At 44.2% G+C, this 16,793-nt stretch overlaps 1 protein-coding gene and 1 long non-coding RNA gene across 2 annotated transcripts in view; one reads left to right on the plus strand and one right to left on the minus strand.

The window, feature by feature from the left end:
- The window catches only part of FREM2 (FRAS1 related extracellular matrix 2), a 219,466-nt gene extending 208,270 nt beyond the window's left edge, over positions 1 to 11,196 (minus strand). Inside the window, exons 1-2 of the mRNA XM_017350619.3 lie at positions 5,747 to 11,196; positions 619 to 708 (exon numbers count right to left, since the gene is read on the minus strand). Of these exons, the coding sequence (XP_017206108.3) occupies positions 619 to 708; positions 5,747 to 10,880 (5,224 nt within the window). The 5' untranslated portion in view covers positions 10,881 to 11,196. The remainder of the gene's footprint in view (positions 1 to 618; positions 709 to 5,746) is intronic.
- Positions 11,197 to 11,677: 481 nt separating this feature from the next.
- LOC108178922 (uncharacterized) lies at positions 11,678 to 15,940 on the plus strand. The gene is made up of 3 exons (XR_001795680.3): positions 11,678 to 11,783; positions 12,826 to 12,946; positions 15,856 to 15,940. It is a non-coding gene; the product is annotated as an uncharacterized lncRNA (long non-coding RNA).
- Positions 15,941 to 16,793: the final 853 nt, after the last annotated feature.

The following is a 16,793-nucleotide window of genomic DNA, read 5'->3' on the forward strand; positions in this document are numbered from 1 at the left end:
GACTTAGACAGTGTCATATCCTGAAGTAGTCTTCATAATTTGTCATGGAAAACTTTGAGATAGACTGGGCCACCAAATCTCCAAACTAACAAAATCATCAGATAGCATGTGAGTGGTGAGATTAGACAGATTTTATTCAGCCTTCATGTCCTGGTGAATGCAACACGTTGTCACACCAGCATTAGTTCACATGTACAGATGAGGAAAAGGCTCCTCCTTTGGGCAGATACAACCAGCTGGGCACATGGCTGTGAGTGGAGCTCTACTGGATTCCAACATCCTCTTGTCATCTCAAGTAGGAAATCTCAGGCAGGGTGTAAAACTGAACAACTGGACGTAGAGATCTTATTTAAAAAGACTCTCTCTCTCTCTCTCTCTCTCTCTGTAGTGCTTTACAAAGCATAAGACAAAAATAATATAACTAGATCATCTATCTATAACCATGACGAAGTAAGACTCTGTTGATTGGAGATTGTAGAAATTCTATAGCAAATACCACATTCATTGCGTACACACACAGGTGAGCATGAAATGATACCTAATAAAGATTCCTTGTCAGAGAACAACCAAGAAAAGTCCCTCTTCTGGTAATTGCTACCAGGAGAGTTGAATACTTACCACCATCTTCAACTGCAAAATGGAACATATCACTTGTGGTGTTAGCTCCTTTTCTTAAGACATAGCATATTTTCATGTCATCAATGTCAGCTAGAAAATAACAAAAAAAAAAGTGATGGAGTAAGACTTGTGACTCATTTTTGTGGGAAATCCTACTGGTTACGACTTATCTGTCAAGATATTTAGATCCTTTCCTCCTGCTAAGAGGAACAGTGCTATCAAATGTCTCGGGTCCCTAAGCCCCTTGATTTCAGCTGTCCACTGGAAATATGATCCTTTATACAGACAGAGTGCAAGAGTTAGGTTATAATAATAGCAAGGTGTTGCCCCTCCCAGTGGTATTTACATGCTCATACACCAAAGGAGTGACTATCTAAATATGGAATGTCAGACACCATGACAGGTGGAAAGGAAGATATTTTGAGTCATGGCAGGTTTCCTGGACTCTTGAAATCACATCTGCCTCCCTAGAGGACTGGCCTTCAGAGGAAAGAGACTCTTCCTCTGCACGCTGGCTCCTCTTCTGCTTCTGCTTCTTTTTTAAACCTTTTGTGGTGTAACAGGCTTCTTTGAAGTTATTCAAAGTTTAAAAGAACTAATAAAGGAGATATTGTTTTTAAAATCCCACTGATTGCTATAACTATTGTGACTCAGTGTTAAGGAGAACTTAGAACAAACAACATCCAATAAAAGTAGAAATTCCATTCATTGTAGAAAATTATGCTACCTACTCTAGCAAATTCACTTATAATGTTTTGTTTTCATTACTGACAAAAAGTGCTTTTTAACATTTATTTATCCATTTTGCCAGTTCCCCTTATTAATTATGCCACACAGACAATATTAAAAATACATATTTTATTCCCTGATACAAGATTATGATTTGATCTGGGCCAATTAGAGAGTTTTGAAGGCTACATAAAATCAAGATCATAGCTAGAAATAGACTCAACAACAGTATGTAGTGTCTATGTAGTATCTGTTTGTGTAGACATCAGATTCTAGTACATATCCTACAGTTTTCAATTTCCTAAAGCTGTACTTAATTCCTGATGTGGAATTCAAAGTTATCATATATAAGATAATGACTTCAGGAAGAATATCCACAAGTGGGCAAAGTATTAGGATCAATGAGTTAATTCCTTGAATTTTTATAATTTGACTTCACAGATGTGAAACATGTGCTCTTTTCTGGCTTATACAGTTTGAAAGGTAAGCCATATGCCACCAGAAATACCTTGGCAGGGGGTGGGGTTGGGTAGTGGTGGTGGTGGTGTTGTGTGTGCTTATCTGATTTGATAGCTCATGTTACTTTCTTGCTAACAGAGTGCTTAGAGGTGCAGAAAGTCTCAGAGTTTTTGCTTTTCTTTATCACTCCATGTCTAACTCTATAAAAATTTCCCAGACCTTCCTTCTAGTGTCATTTTAATCTTTCTCAATGACTATCTTAATTAGTAGACCAAACACTGCTGGGATTTTTCTTCATCTTAATTTCCCGCATCCCTGTGCCCAAGGTCTATAATCATCAGTAAAGGCTTGACTGTTTCCTAATTTAAAAGGAAAGAGCTGAGTGGCCTGGTACATCACACACAAATCTCTGCCTTGAATGTGCAATGTTTCCATAGGGGCCAGCACTAAAGCCCCCAAAACACTCTTTGCCTTCTCATCCTTACAATGCTTAACTTTTACAGCCTTGACTTGATCAGTAAAGAAGAGAGTGAACTTTGCTGACTACACATCCTGGCCACAGGGACAGTGACCTCTGGCCCTGGGGGAAAGATCTTTATCCAGCACTTCCATTCCTTGTTAAATGTTATAAGAAAATATATAGACTGAACAAAGAGAAAAGAAAAAAAAACTGTAGAGTACACTCATTATGTGTAAATGTTTTTTAATCAAAAATACAGCATCATGGATATAGTTTCATGAAAGTAAGTTACTGCTTCAAAAGTGATTTTTATGAACTGTTCCTTAAGGTAAAAAGAACACGAACATGTTTTATGACACCCAGCTGTCAAATTTCTCCTCCAAGTTAGGGCATGCAGCATTGATTACTGGCAACATGCTATAACCCTTCTCACTTTCCTAGCAGACCTGGTAACTACACCTGGCTCAAACTCTGGTGGGAATTTCTGCTCCCCTGGAATTGATTTTTAAGGTATCCACCCAAGATATCATTAGGAAAAAATAATCCAAGTACTTGAGACAAGTGATTTAGACCCAGGGGTTGGGTATAAAACTAGTATTCAAACAGTACTTTATACTTTGTGTGTCTGTGTGATGCAAACTGTTGAAAATTTTAGTATATACTAAGTTGATCTACTGTATATAAAGATAATTAAAAATGAATCTTAATGAAGAATGAGATGGGAGAGGGAGTAGGAGATTGGAAGGTTTGCAGGTGGGAGGGTGGTTATGGGGGGAAAACCGCTATAATCCAAAAGTTGTACTTTCTAAATTTATATTTATTAAATAAAAGTTTAAAAAAAGAAAAAAGAGATAAAGTTTGGAATAACCAAATAACTTTCCTAATTCTACATTGTTAACTTTTCTTTAATAATGAAATTTAGTAAGTTTTTAAAATGAGTGTTTTTCTGGTAGTAATTTAGTCATTCAATTTAGGAAAAACTTTCTCTATCAATGCTAATTTGACTTAATTCAGTGCATCAAATATCCATCAAAATATAATTTGGCATATGCCTTCCCTTATAAAGTGACAAAAACAGCAAAAAAATCTGCATATTCTTATTCTAAACTCTGCTTCCAGTTCTCCTAACAGAAGAGCAGCCACAACAGCTCTCTGATGGAGTTTTCTCCATTTTAATCACTTATCTAATCTCCATAAATAACTACTCTGAACTGAACTCTAGCCTCGACTTGTTCCAATGAGTGCTGTGTGATTTTTCTAGTCAATATTTGGGTTCATATTGGAATGCAACAATTTCCCATAAAAGCTAATTTTTTAAAAGATATCATCACCTTTTACAATAAACTTATAGCTACTCTGCATTTATCAATAACATAAAAATTATATGTTACTCAAATTCATTCAGAGAAACAACAGCCTACAATGAAATAGCATAATTTTAGGGTTCAATATTTAACAAGCATTATTCTAATATTTTGAGCTGCTGGACTTGGACCACAGAATTTAAATGAAATTCACAGGTCTGTCTGCATCTAAAAATTCCTTTAAAATCTCCAAACTCAGATTCCTTTTTTAAGTCAGAGGAGTGATTTGAAGCACCCTTCTCTATGTTCTGATGTATTCCTTTCATCCTCTTCAGTTTCCATGAAAATAAACCAGTCTAAGATTGCAATGGCATCTCTATCCTCAGAAAGCTTCACACAAAAGTTTTCTGCTGGCCTGGCATGACATTTGGCACTCAGGTTTTCCTGTCCCTGCAGGCCTTAGGATATATTCAGGCTTTTAGCCAAGAATCAGGAGGTTGGGGTGTGGGGCTATTTGCCAGCATCTAAACAGAAAAGCAGTTCACTTTAACACTACATTTCACTACATCCATGTTTATGAAAGCATTTGTTATCTAAGAGTATACCATGGTTGCAGGAAAAGAACACCCCCTCTGGGATGTCCTTGCCTGCAACTTCATCTCTACTAACAGAGCCCGCATAGAATAGATCTAGTTTCCATTCTGACATGGTGCGATTTTCATGAAAGCAACCAAATCCCTTTGTGATGAAAGTTGCACATTCTAGAAACACAGCTCTAACTCCCAAACCAACCCACTGAATGGGCTTCTCCCTTCCGTCACTGAATAACCCTGCACAGGTCACCTGCCCTTCCTGTCTCAGACTGTGTTAGCACACAAAGAAAACTGAGGGTAGAAAACCCTGTTCTCTCAAGAACGCAGGTGTTTGAGGCAACTGGTATTCGTTACTGTGCTTGCAATAGGAAAGAAAGCAGGTTTGAAATGATGAAAGAATTCACTCTTTCTGCTACTAATCTTGTTTACACATCTTCATGTTCTTAATGACACACTGGAGGCAGGTTTTGGAGATGAGCATATTGTATTTTCATATCTCATTAAGAATTCTCTCCTTTTTTGTTTAAACTATGGAAGCACACCCTCTTTTTTTTTTTTTTTTTTTTTTTTTTTTTTTTTTTTTTGACAGGCAGAGTTAGTGAGAAAGAGAGAGACAGAGAGGAAGGTCTTCCTTTTTTCCGTTGGTTCACCCCCAAAGTGGCCACTACGGCCGGCGCATTGCGACTGGCACGCTGCGCCAATCTGAAGCCAGGAGCCAGGTGCTTCCTCCTGGTCTCCCATGCGGGTGCAGGGCCCAAGGACCTGGGCCATCCTCCACTGCCTTCCTGGGCCACAGCAGAGAGCTGGACTGGAAGAGGAGCAACCGGGACAGAACCGGCGCCCCATCCGGGACTAGAACCCAGTGCCACAGATGGAGGATTAGCCTAGTGAGCCGCGGCGCCTGCTGGAAGCATGCCCTCTTGACATCATCGTTATAACTCTAGATAAGACTTCTGTTTTTGGACAGGTATTGCCTGAGTCATGAAATATTACAGAATTTTTTTTAAAAAATCTCAAAGTAAATATAAACAAGCCCTTATTTTTCTTTTAGCTACAAAATCCCTAACAATTTTAACAGTAACAGAACAGTGCTCTTAAAATTAACCAAAGTAACATGAATTTGAAGTCTTTCTTTCTGAATTGCAATAGATAATGATAACACTGTGAATAAATACAATTTAGATGTTTGAAGGTGCTAAGATGCTTCATGAACTATATGCAGCATTTGAAACAAAGAATTCTCAGGTTTCCTAGCCAATATTTGGGTTCGTAGGTATGGCAAATGCAGCAGGATTGGAATGCCTGCTGGTTTTAATTCCAAAGTCTGGTTCCTGCCCTGAGTGTACCTTGTCACTGTCAAAACACTTCTATTACTCTGTAATGACAGTCACTGTAGTGGGACATACAGTGTTAAGGGGTCTGTCCTCCAAGGGAACTCAGTCTGTGTGTTCTCCCCTTACCTTCCCTGGCCCCTCTCCTTGACCTCTTATTTTATGCATTCTTTGTATGGCTTTCAGTGGCAGCTATCTTCTCTGGAAATGATACCTGGAACGCCCACTGGTTATAAGGAAATTGATACATACCTTGGGTAAACTGAGTGACGCTGTGGTTGCCTTTGCCCAGGTTGAGGAGATAACCATGTTGAGGGGCTTCTGTCACAATAAACCTGAGAGAAAGGTGTTGGCTGTCTCTGTCCACCACTCTCAATACTTTGTTTGTGATCATGAACCCCAAGTGTCCAGTGGCTAGTGTGCGAAGTGTGGAGGCCCCTTTATTCACTGCAATTTGGGGGACACTATTGTCAACAGCTAAGACTTGGATCTTCATCACTTGGGGTCTCCTTGTTTCAAATACTGTATCAGGAAAGACATAGAAGTCGGCGTGGGTACCGTCTGTTACTGTGAAGGAGAAGCTGTCTTCACTTGACTCAGTGCCATCATGTTTGTAGCTGATTAAGTTTTCATTCAAGTCTTGCTTGGTAAAAACCATGACAGGTCTGGTATTGTTGAAAAGAAGATGACCATGAACAGGCACCTGGGTGACAGTGAATTTCAGGAGTCTGTCAGGTGTATCTCTGTCTTCCACTGTGAGTTCAAAGGGAGTGATCAGCTTATTTTCATTTTCACTGACAACCAGGTTATGGATGGTGACCACTGGCTTCTTGTTGTCCACATCACTAATGGAGATACGGAATGTCCGGAAAACAGGGTTGTGTCCATCAGTGACTTGAAACTCAAAACTGTCCATCTTCACCTCATCATCGGCTGTGTGGATGTAGTAGATTTTGTTGCCAGCCAGTTGTAATTGAGTGAAGGACATGACGGACACTCCTGGTTGATCTGTGCACTCTAAGTGACCTCTCATGGGGGCCCTGGTGATGGTAAAAACTAAATATTCATCAGGGCTATTCAAGTCACTGGTGCTTAGTAGGTCTGTTGTTAGCATGACTTTGCCACCTTCTTTCAAGGACACTCCCTTACTTATCACATCAGGGAAGACAATGTCAATGCTCCCAATGGACACATAAAAGTAGCGATCTATGAGAGCGTTTATCCCATCAGTCACATCAAATTTAATTAAGTCCCGAATGCCCTCTTGTCCAGTATGGACATACTGGATTAAGTTTCTGTCCACTTCCTCCTGGGTAAAATTCATGCCCAGGGTGATGTTTTCAAGGGCACCCATAGGTCTCTGTCTTTGTAGTAAGCCATGTCTGGGCCCATAACGAATAATATAAACCAAATATTTGTCTTCAGAATCTAAGTCAGTTGCCATTAGTATCTTGTTGGAGATGATTTTTGTTTCCCCAATTTCTATTTCTAGTCCATTATTGATGGTCATTCTGGGAGTCTCATCATCAACAGGGATAACCATGATGAGGACCATCTTCTCCACAGAGTGCTTGCCATCAGTCAGTTTAATTACAAAACTGTCTTCCTGTGTCTCAGAGTCATCGTGCTCATAAATAATGCTGGAACTTTCTACGATCTGGTCCAAGGTGAAGCTTTCCACCAAAACTGTGCCATTTATCAGCTGGTTCATGATGTGACCATGAGTAGGAAATCGCGTAATAGTGAAAGTTAAATCATCTGGGGGAATGTCGGCATCGGCAGCATTGAGGATGGGTGTATCAATGACCAGACTCATGCCTTCCATCACCATAAATTCTCTCATAAACATTTCTGGTTGTTCATCATTGGTGGGTATGATCACTATGGGAAAAAATTGTCTCTCTGAGAAATTAATGCCATCAGAACAACGAAATATGAATCGATCTTCCACAGGCTCCACACCTTGATGGACACTCTGGATATAGTTAATGTGACCCTGCCTGAGGTCTTTTAGAGTGAAAGCACTTACAGCAATCCCTGCTCTTGATTTTTCAGAGCCTGGTGCTGGAGAAATATTTTCAACATAACCTGAGGTAGGCTGAATAATTATAGTACACAAGATGTCATCATTCAGGGAGTCAATATCTTGAGCACTTATATGAGTTGAGGTTATAACACTTTTATCACCTTCCAGTACCATGAACTGTTCACCCACAGATATTTCTGGAGGCTGGCTGTCCACAGGAAGGATGGTCACCCACACAGTAAGTCCTTGGATTGTATTGCCACTGATTCTCCATTCTTGAGATGTATCTGACAGGCTCAGGTTAAAAGAGTCCGCTTTGGGCAACAGGCCTATCTCACCACTGGTGTGCGCATAGACAACAGAGCCTTCCAAAATGTCCTGTTGGGTAAATTGCTCTGCTGGAGCTCCATTGACCAGGATTTCCCCATACAAGGGTGGATCTTCCAAAAGGAAAGTCAACATCAAATCATCAGTGCCCTTATTGGTCCCCTTAATAACACTGGCAGTGATTTCAGTAGCCCCATTTTCTAGGACGTCTAAATAAGACTCCAGAGTGCCAGCAGGAAGGTTCAACATGGGTACCTCATCATCCACTGGCCGGATGTTCACTCTCAGAGTTATGGGCACCACATGGTGTCTGTCGCTGACTTCCAAGGAGCAGCTATCCGTCAGGGAATCATCTCCATTATGTGCATAGGAAATCCGACCCTGTTTGATGTCCTCCAAGTGGAAGATCCCTCCAACAGGCAGGATCTGCCCAGACACTTGCACCTGGCCATGCTTGGGTGCCTGTGTGAGAGTGAAAGAGATATGGGCCATATCAGTGTCCACATCATGGACATGCAACTCAGTCTCACTCAGGATATGGTGGCCCTTCTCCTGAATGGTGAAGCCAGTGTTTAGGATTTCTGGCGGCTGGTTGTCCACTGGCTGCAAGTAAAAGGTGAATGTGCCTGGAGCCACATTCCCAGCCTTGTCCTCCACCTGAAACCGGAACTGGGCCACTCGAGCAGCCACTCCCAGTTCTTCACTGGGAGGTCTGTAAGCAATTTTATGATGGTTGATCTGGGCTTGGGTAAAATGCGTCACCATGACTGAGGGGTTGTCACTCAGGACCAAGGTGCCCAGCGGGGCTGGCGAGTGGTTTTCATCTGTGTCCACAGGGGGCTGGGTAACTGTGTAACGCAGTTCTCGGTCATCTGTGTCCAGGTCTGTGTAGCGCAGCCACTTCTTCCTCAGTGGTGTGAGCTGGGATTCCTGCACCACCATCCGAAGAGGGCAACCACTGCCCAGCTCTGGAGGCAGGCGATCCACAGGATGAATGCGTACCACAAACTTCTGCAGCCCAGACTGATTAGGGGGATCGTTGTTATCCTGGACTCTGAATGTGAACTGGTCCATGACTGGTCCAGGACTGTGGGGCCCAGAGTGCCTATAGAACAGCCTTCCCTCTGTTATGTCCTGCTGCCGCCACTCTGTCACTGGTCGCTCATAAAATGCTCCCTGCTTCTTCCATTGGCCCCTGGTAAGCTCCTCTTCCTCATGGGGGGGATGAGTCTGGCGGAGAAGCAGGTGCCCTGTGGTTGAGGGTGACTCCAGCACAAAAAGCAGCACAGCATCATCGGAATCCATGTCAGTTGCACTCAGCTGAAGGGGCAGGATGGACACCGTTTCCCCCTCTGCCAGCATCAGTCCAGTATTGGCATTGAGGACCGGTGGTTGGTCATCCACAGGCACTAAGGTGATAGGGAACAGGAACTGTACCTGGTGCCTGCCTCCTCCATCCATCATGCGAAGTACCAGGTTGTCACTCAGCGAGCCATCTCTGTCATCATGCTGGTAGACAACCTGACCAGCTGCCAGCTCAGCCACGGAGAAAGTCTTTGGAGCAATGCTACCAGAAGCACCCAAAATGACAAGGTGACCATGTCGGAGCCCAGCCACCACCTCCAGCTGCACTGCCTCTAGGTCATCCTCATCACTGATGACTAGGTTTTGTGATCCACCATCTGCAGGCCCGGTGAGGGGCCGGGCCTGACCCTCATAGAGAATAAGACCAGTGTTCCGGGTGACCACTGGAGCCAGTGTGTTCATGGGCTTCACCACTATCATAAAGGCAAAAGGGTCTGAGGCTGCTCCTTCTGGGTCCACTACCTCCAGCTCCAGCTCAAAGAGACGCTCCTGGTCCGAGTCCTCAGAGGGGGGCTGGTAGGCTATTTTCAAGAGGCGCAGATCCCTCTGAGTGAAGGAGGAGAGTGGCAGGCTGCGGTCATCAGTGCTCACCAAGTAGCCCTGGCCAGGCTGGAACGGAGAAGTGAGGTTGAAGATCAGCAGGTCAGGGGCAGATTCAGCATCCTCAGCTGCCAGCATGTCTGGGGTCAGGGCGGTCAGCACGAACTGGTCCACCTCCATCATCATCATGGCCACAAAGCTCGGCTTGGGGGCGGTGTTCTCAGCCCCTCCTCTGATCCTCACCAGCACCTGGAAGTGCTCCCGTTTCAAAGCAGGACTGCCCACAGGAGCCCCTCGCGGACGTAGCTCTACCACCATGGGCACCCAGTCCCTGTTTGGTGAGCGGCTCAGGGCTGTGTGGCGGTAGCGCACGCCCAGCTCCTGGAAAGCTTTGCAGTCCATCAGCAGAGGCTCCGGGGCGCCTCCCTCTGTGGCTTCTCCAGGGACCTGCGGATAGTGGAGCAGTTCTCCATAGCGAGGGAGTGCGCTCAGTCCGGACAGGATGCCCACGCGGCACTCTTCCGTCTCTGGCTCATAGGCAAACTCCAGGCTCCGTGCGTCCAGAGCATTACTGGTCCCCAGAAGTTCTTCCACGACCAAGGGCAAATTCCGAGTTACAACCTCCAGCTGGCTGAAAACCACCTCTACTTGTAGCACCAGCGGCAGCACGAGGGCCCCTCCCGGCGCGTCGTAGCGCAGCTGCAGCCTGACGCGGTCCCGCGACGGGCTGCGCGCGCCCAGGTGTGAGTAACGCACCTCTGTGGGGCCGAAGTCGCAAGGAAAGCGCTTGGGACTAAGGCGACCCGGTCGCTGGGCGAGCGCGTCGTTGTCCAGCACCGTCACTGCGCAGCGGTCCCCTGGCTGCACCTGCAACACCAGGTCCTGCAGTGGATCCAGCCATACCTCACGGCCGAACGGAACGCGGAGCCCGCGGTTCTCCAGCACTATGGCTTCTTCGGCAGGGACCCCTGCAGCCCCAGAGAGACCGGGGGACAGGAACGCCCGGCCGGGGTCTGCGGGCTGTGCTGGGACGCGGCTTACCAGTGACAGGAGAAGCAAGAGCAGCAGCCGCTGCCGTGGTGTCCGGTGTGCGCGGGACGCGATTCCTGGGGTACCAGCGGCGTGCATGGTCCAGGTGTTGGAGTTCGGGCAAGACAGCCCGAAAGCGTGCAAATCTGTCCCCAGGCAGGCAACCAGAGACAACTCCAGAAAAGTGCCAGGGACTCCGCACGCTGCCTGGGAGGCGCTGCTGGAGCCGAGGTTGGGTCCCCAGGATGGGAAAGTTCGCGCGGCGCAGGCGGAGCTGGAACCACAAGCGAGGAGGAAGCCCTCGCAGTCGGTCCGGCTCCGCCGCTCGCGGCTCAGTGGCGCGGAGAACTGAGCCCCTCCACTCCTCCCTCTCAGGTCCCGGGACCCTGGGCTTTGAGGGAAATCCCTCCTCTCGCACCCCCTTTCTCCAGGCGTCCCGGGAGGCCAATCGCTGGTCCCGGTAGGAGGCCCCGGCTCAAGGGTTGGGTAGTGATTTCTGCCAATCAGCTCGGAGGGGCCGAGGCGGGGAAAATGCGGAGAGGGGCGGAGACCGGAGGCGCGGCAGGTTGTCTTTTTGAGTATGGGGAGCGGTGGCATGGGCTGCCCACGCTCGCTCGCACGGGGCTCCGCGCCTTTGGACGCGGAGCTGTAGGCAGAGGCGGCCGCGCTGGGCTCCCTTCCTAGTGCGCCTGCGGCTGCGTATAGCCCCGAGGATTGCTGCAGTGGCCACACTCTCCCCTCCCCGCCCGCTCCGTCTGTTCAATGAAAACCCGCGCAAAGGCAAGGTCTTTGCTCGCGCAAACTTGCCGACTAGCGAGGAAGGCGAGCTGCAAAGCCGCTGGAGTTTGAATTAGGAACCCAGTGAAGTTTGAAAAGAATCTTTGGAGGGTCGTATTTAGAAAAGCAGGACAGCTGAAAATCACAGTTAAAGCTAGAGCAGGTGTCATGGCCCGGCCCCAGGCTACCTTCTCCTTAACTTACAACGGGCTCAGTCCTAGATGGGTGAGTTCTTAACAAGCCCCTCCTTTGCAATCAAAGTTCACGGCGTAGAAGGGGGGAGGAGACGGGGAAAGAGGGCATGTGGAATGCGTGAGAAATGCAGTCTGATCGGAATCGCGAGTCTCGCACCGGGGAGCAAAGCCCCAGGCGCCCCCAAAGCCGCCACTGGACTGGGAGCTGTCAGGAGGGGACGTTCCCATTCTCTTCGCGGTTGTTAGCCCAAGCACCGGACTAAACCCACTTGTCAGCATCATGTTTCTCTGCGTGCCGGGAGAACTTAAAATTATCCCCGAGGGCGAAGGAAAAATAGTTCCGACCCCGTCTAGGTTTGTGGGCTTTGGTTCGAGCTTGAGCGCTTCCCGCCCCCTGGTGTTTGCCGGGTTTTAGAGGCCTGAGGATTCCTCTCCGTTCCCCCTCCCCCAAATTCCCCTCGGAAGTGCAGCCCAGCCAATTCAAGTGGTGTCCTGAGCAATCTTGCTTGTCAGATTCAAGCATGATGTATTTTAGATAATGTTCTTTTTCCCTTAATAATATGAACCTGATTTTTTTTTAAGATTTAGTTATTTGAAAAGGAGAGAGAGAGAGAGAGAGAGAGAGAGAGAGATCCATCCTCTGATAGACAATGGCAGGGCTCCACCAGGCGGAAGCCAGGATCCAGGAACTTCTGGGTCTCCTACGTGGGTTCAGGGGCCAAAACGCTTAGGCCATTTTCTGTTACTTTCCCAGACATATTAGTAGGGAGCTGGATAGGAAGTGGAGCAGCTGAGACTCAAACAGGAGCCCATACGGGATGCTGGCACTACAGGTGGAGGCTTAACCATCTGCAGCACAAGCTCTGGCTCCACAAATCTGATTATAATCAGGAATATAGAACTGGAATTATCTACGGCTTGCTATTTTCCTGATTAAACGTATTTTGAAAAGACAGGGTGTATAAGAAACTGCTACAGCGCGTTTACATTGCAACCTAAACGGAGGGTAAAAGGTGTACTTGTGGTCATTTCAGTAACAAGTGCCTATCCTGTTATCCCTTTTGTGTTTTTAGATTGCGCTCCTCTGGACCAGGATATTCAGCTCTGCCTGAGACTTTCAGAGCTGTTTTTCCTATGTTCCAGCACAAATTCAGCATGGAGGTACAACTGGGATGCTGTGGCAAGAAGTCCATGGTGAGTCCACCGTGTAAAGTTCTTACATCATTCAAAAGGAAGCAAGAGATTAATTTAAAGGAGCCACTAGACCAAGCAACCAAACCAACCACGTTTAGTTAATACACTATTACTTGAGTTGATTCTATACACTCTGCACTGTTTGGGGATGATGCTTAATTCCTACTTACAGTTGAGGGATACATTTCACAATTTATTATGAGGTGAGCCTCCAGGGACATGGAAGGCATCTGGCCAATACTTCAGACACCTGAGAAAAAGCCCATTCAACTCTCACCTATTTCTGAATGTCTTGGGCACTATTATTTTGCAGCACATCATGACTTATTGCATTCATAATTCAAATTTCAGAGACATGGCAAAATCTTACTATTTCCTGTTCACAAATAGAAAGGTGCCAAATGAAACAGAAAATTAATTTCAGACCATTAAGTTTAGAATACTCATTTCTTTATAAGTTTCTTTATATGTTTCAAATCTTGGTTATGTGATTTATTGAAAAATGTCAATGGGAAGGCAAGTGGCCTTTATCCAGTCTCTGTGACCCAGGGTGAGTTCTGACTAGAGCCAGACCAACAGCCTGACCCCTGGTGCTTCCCAGTGTCTCCAGGGTTTTCCTTTCTTCCTTTTAAAGTCCAGCTCTGTTTGACTTGCCAGCCATGATAAGATCAGCATTTGAAGTATGGTAGTATGCCTGAAGGGCAGAGTTCAATATTTTGTTTCTTGGTGAGAAGAATACAGGCCCACATCTATTTTTAGCCCAAGGAAATCAATAAACTATAATCTTTTTTGACTTTTTAATTTGGTCTGCCTTGATTGAAGTGATAGAAAGATTCTTAGGCATTTTTCTTTCTTTTTTATTTTTTGTAAATGCCTTAGCTATTTTTAATCAGATATAAGACAATACATTTCAGAATTGACTCAAATATGTTTTGAATTAATGAAAGCAAATATTATTAACAAAGATCACTTTTCTTTGGTAATAGTTCAATGATAAAAGATCTCTATAAATTATTAAGGAAATCTTTTCTGGTTACGAGTCTGAATATCTTAAGGAATAAGGTAATTGAATAAATGCATAATTTTTCAAAAATCTAAACTTAACTTTTCAGTTTTTATTTGAGGCTTTTAACACTTCCTATCCATCCACATGGCAAAATACCCTTTGTTTACTATTTGAAAAATCACACCAAAATATCTCCACAAAACAAGTTAATTTAAACTTATTGACTGATGAAATGCAAATTATTTTTTACCCAATGAGCTAAGGTGATGAATTTCAGATTCAGGTAAAATATTCAGGTAGAAATTCAGGGTTAGTCTTCTCCTTAAAAGTCACATGGCAGTTAAAGATACATCTGGTTAATCTTTTTCACATGCACACACCACTTAATGAAGAAATGCATTTCAGTGAATAAGATGAACTCCCGAGTAACGCATATCAGCACAGTCAGAACTCTGAATGCACTCCTGTCCGTCAGACACACGTGATCTCCCACCCCTGCGCAGCCTGGGATCTAACCCGGGATCTAACTGTCTTCCTTGCTTATCTTTATAGTTTATCACTCAGGTATGCATCCTTAATGTCACTTAGTGTTGTCTCTCTCTGAACTCTGTATGAGTAGGATTGAACTGTATATATTATTTTATCTTTTTGTTGTTGTTGTTCACCCGTGCTGCTATGTATAGTCATTAGTTTGCTCATTTTCCTGACTATGTAGCATTTACTTGTGTAAACATGCCTGAATTTATTTATCCGTTCTAGTGGAGATCACATTTGGGTTATTTCCACCTGGTTAAATATTGAGTATTACAGATTTCATTATAGACTTTATTTCACTTTCCTTATGTTCTCTGCTTGTTCATAAGACACTCATGGTGGAGAGTTCTTCACAGACTCTTTAAAAATATGTTAGTCCCTCCTCAGTATCATCAAAGGCTCCTCTTCCTTCTCACCCAGATACCAAAATTCAAGGATGCTTATGTTTCTTATATAAAATGGTGTAGTGTTTCAATCAACAGTTTGCAAATCCTCTCACATTAAGTCATCTTTAGATTTCTGATAATACCTTAGACAATGTTAATGCTGTGTAGAGGGTTGTTATGCTGTATTGTTTAAGGAATAATTATAAGAAACGAATGTTTGGACAGGTAAGTTTTTTCTAAATATTTTTATTCCACATTTGCTTGAATCCAACCTTCAGACAAAAAGGACCAATTGTATATACAGAGAGTTTGGTGATTGAAGTTTGGTGCCAAGTGTCTTTACTAGGTTTCAACATATTTTTATTCTTCAATAGCTTCAAACCTATGCCTAAAAACATAAACTTGACTGAATTCAGAGCAGCACGGTAGGGGTGAAGACAAACAACCCTGAACTAATTAACCAGGAACTGGTACAGCCTTGGTGCTGAAGTCCACTAACTATATGACATACGGACATTCTTTGTAGGTTTTGCAACTGCTGCATCCTCAACTCTACACAAAAGGAAATTAATCCTTTCAGACAAGTCCTTTTTGGGTTCTGATATGCTGGGGCCATGAGATCCAATTTAAGAATGACCTGCTATTTTTCCTCCCCCAGTTCTGTGGTTACCATTGTTTCCAGAAAGGTTGCCTCGAATAATAAAGAATATATCAGGGCTACTAAATGAGAAAACTTGGGAATCAAAACACATGCCCTTTGCCAATGGATAAGTTAATTGTTCCTTATTTTCCAATAGCCTGCATTTTAATTTATTTTAAATTTAAAGTTTTCAAGTCTAATTTAAGTTAAATTTTTAATACAGAACAAGGGTGGACATTTGACCTAATGGCTAAGACACCTGTGAAGACAATCACACCCCTTTTGGAGTGCCTTGGTTCAATACCCAGCTCTAGCTCTCAATTCTAGCTTCTTGTCGTTGCAGATCCTGGGAGGCAGCAGCGATGATATCGGAATATGGGGTGCCAGACGTTATCACCGAGAGCTTGTTAATAAATGCCCAATATTGATGAGCCTGTAAGTGTTCTTGCTTAATATTCAGAGAAGAATTCTGAATACTGGCATAAGTGAACAAGGCAGCATGATAATTTTAAGCTTTTTTTAAACTTTTATTTAATGAATATAAATTTCCAAAGTACAGCTTATGGATTACAATGGCTTCCTCCCCATAACTTCCCTCCCACCTGCAACCCTCCCCTTTCCTGCTCCCTCTCCCCATCCATTCACATCAAGATTCATTTTCAATTCTCTTTATACACAGAAGATCAGTTTAGCATATATTAAGTAAAGATTTCAACAGTTTGCACCCACTTAGAAACACAAAGTGTAAAGTACTGTTTGAGTACTAGTTGTAGCATTAAATCACGATGTACAGCACATTAAGGACAGAGATCCTACATGAGGAGTAAGTGCACAGTGACTCCTGTTGTTGACTTAACCAATTGACACTCTTGTTTATGGCATCAGTAATCACCCTAGGCTCTTGTCATGAGTTGCCAAGTCTATGGAAGCCTTTTGAGTTCACCAACTCTGATCATATTTAGACAAGGTCGTAGTCAGAGTAGAAGTTCTCTCCTCCCTTCAGAGAAAGGTACCTCCTTCTTTGATGGCCCCGTTCTTTCCACTGGGATCTCACTTGTGGAGATCTTTCATTTAGGTGTTTTTTTTGTTTTGTTTTTTTTTTTTTTTTTTTTTTTTTTTTGCCAGAGTGTCTTGGCTTTCCATGCCTGAAAAACACTCTCATGGGCTTTTCAGCCGGATCCGCATGCCTTAAGGGCTGATTCTGAGGCCAGAGTGCTGTTTAGGACATCTGCCATTCTATGAGTCTGCTGTGTATCTCACTTCCCATGTTGGATGTTCTCT

Source organism: Oryctolagus cuniculus, chromosome 9, assembly GCF_964237555.1.
Source record: "Oryctolagus cuniculus chromosome 9, mOryCun1.1, whole genome shotgun sequence".
Taxonomy (NCBI): Eukaryota; Metazoa; Chordata; class Mammalia; order Lagomorpha; family Leporidae; genus Oryctolagus; species Oryctolagus cuniculus.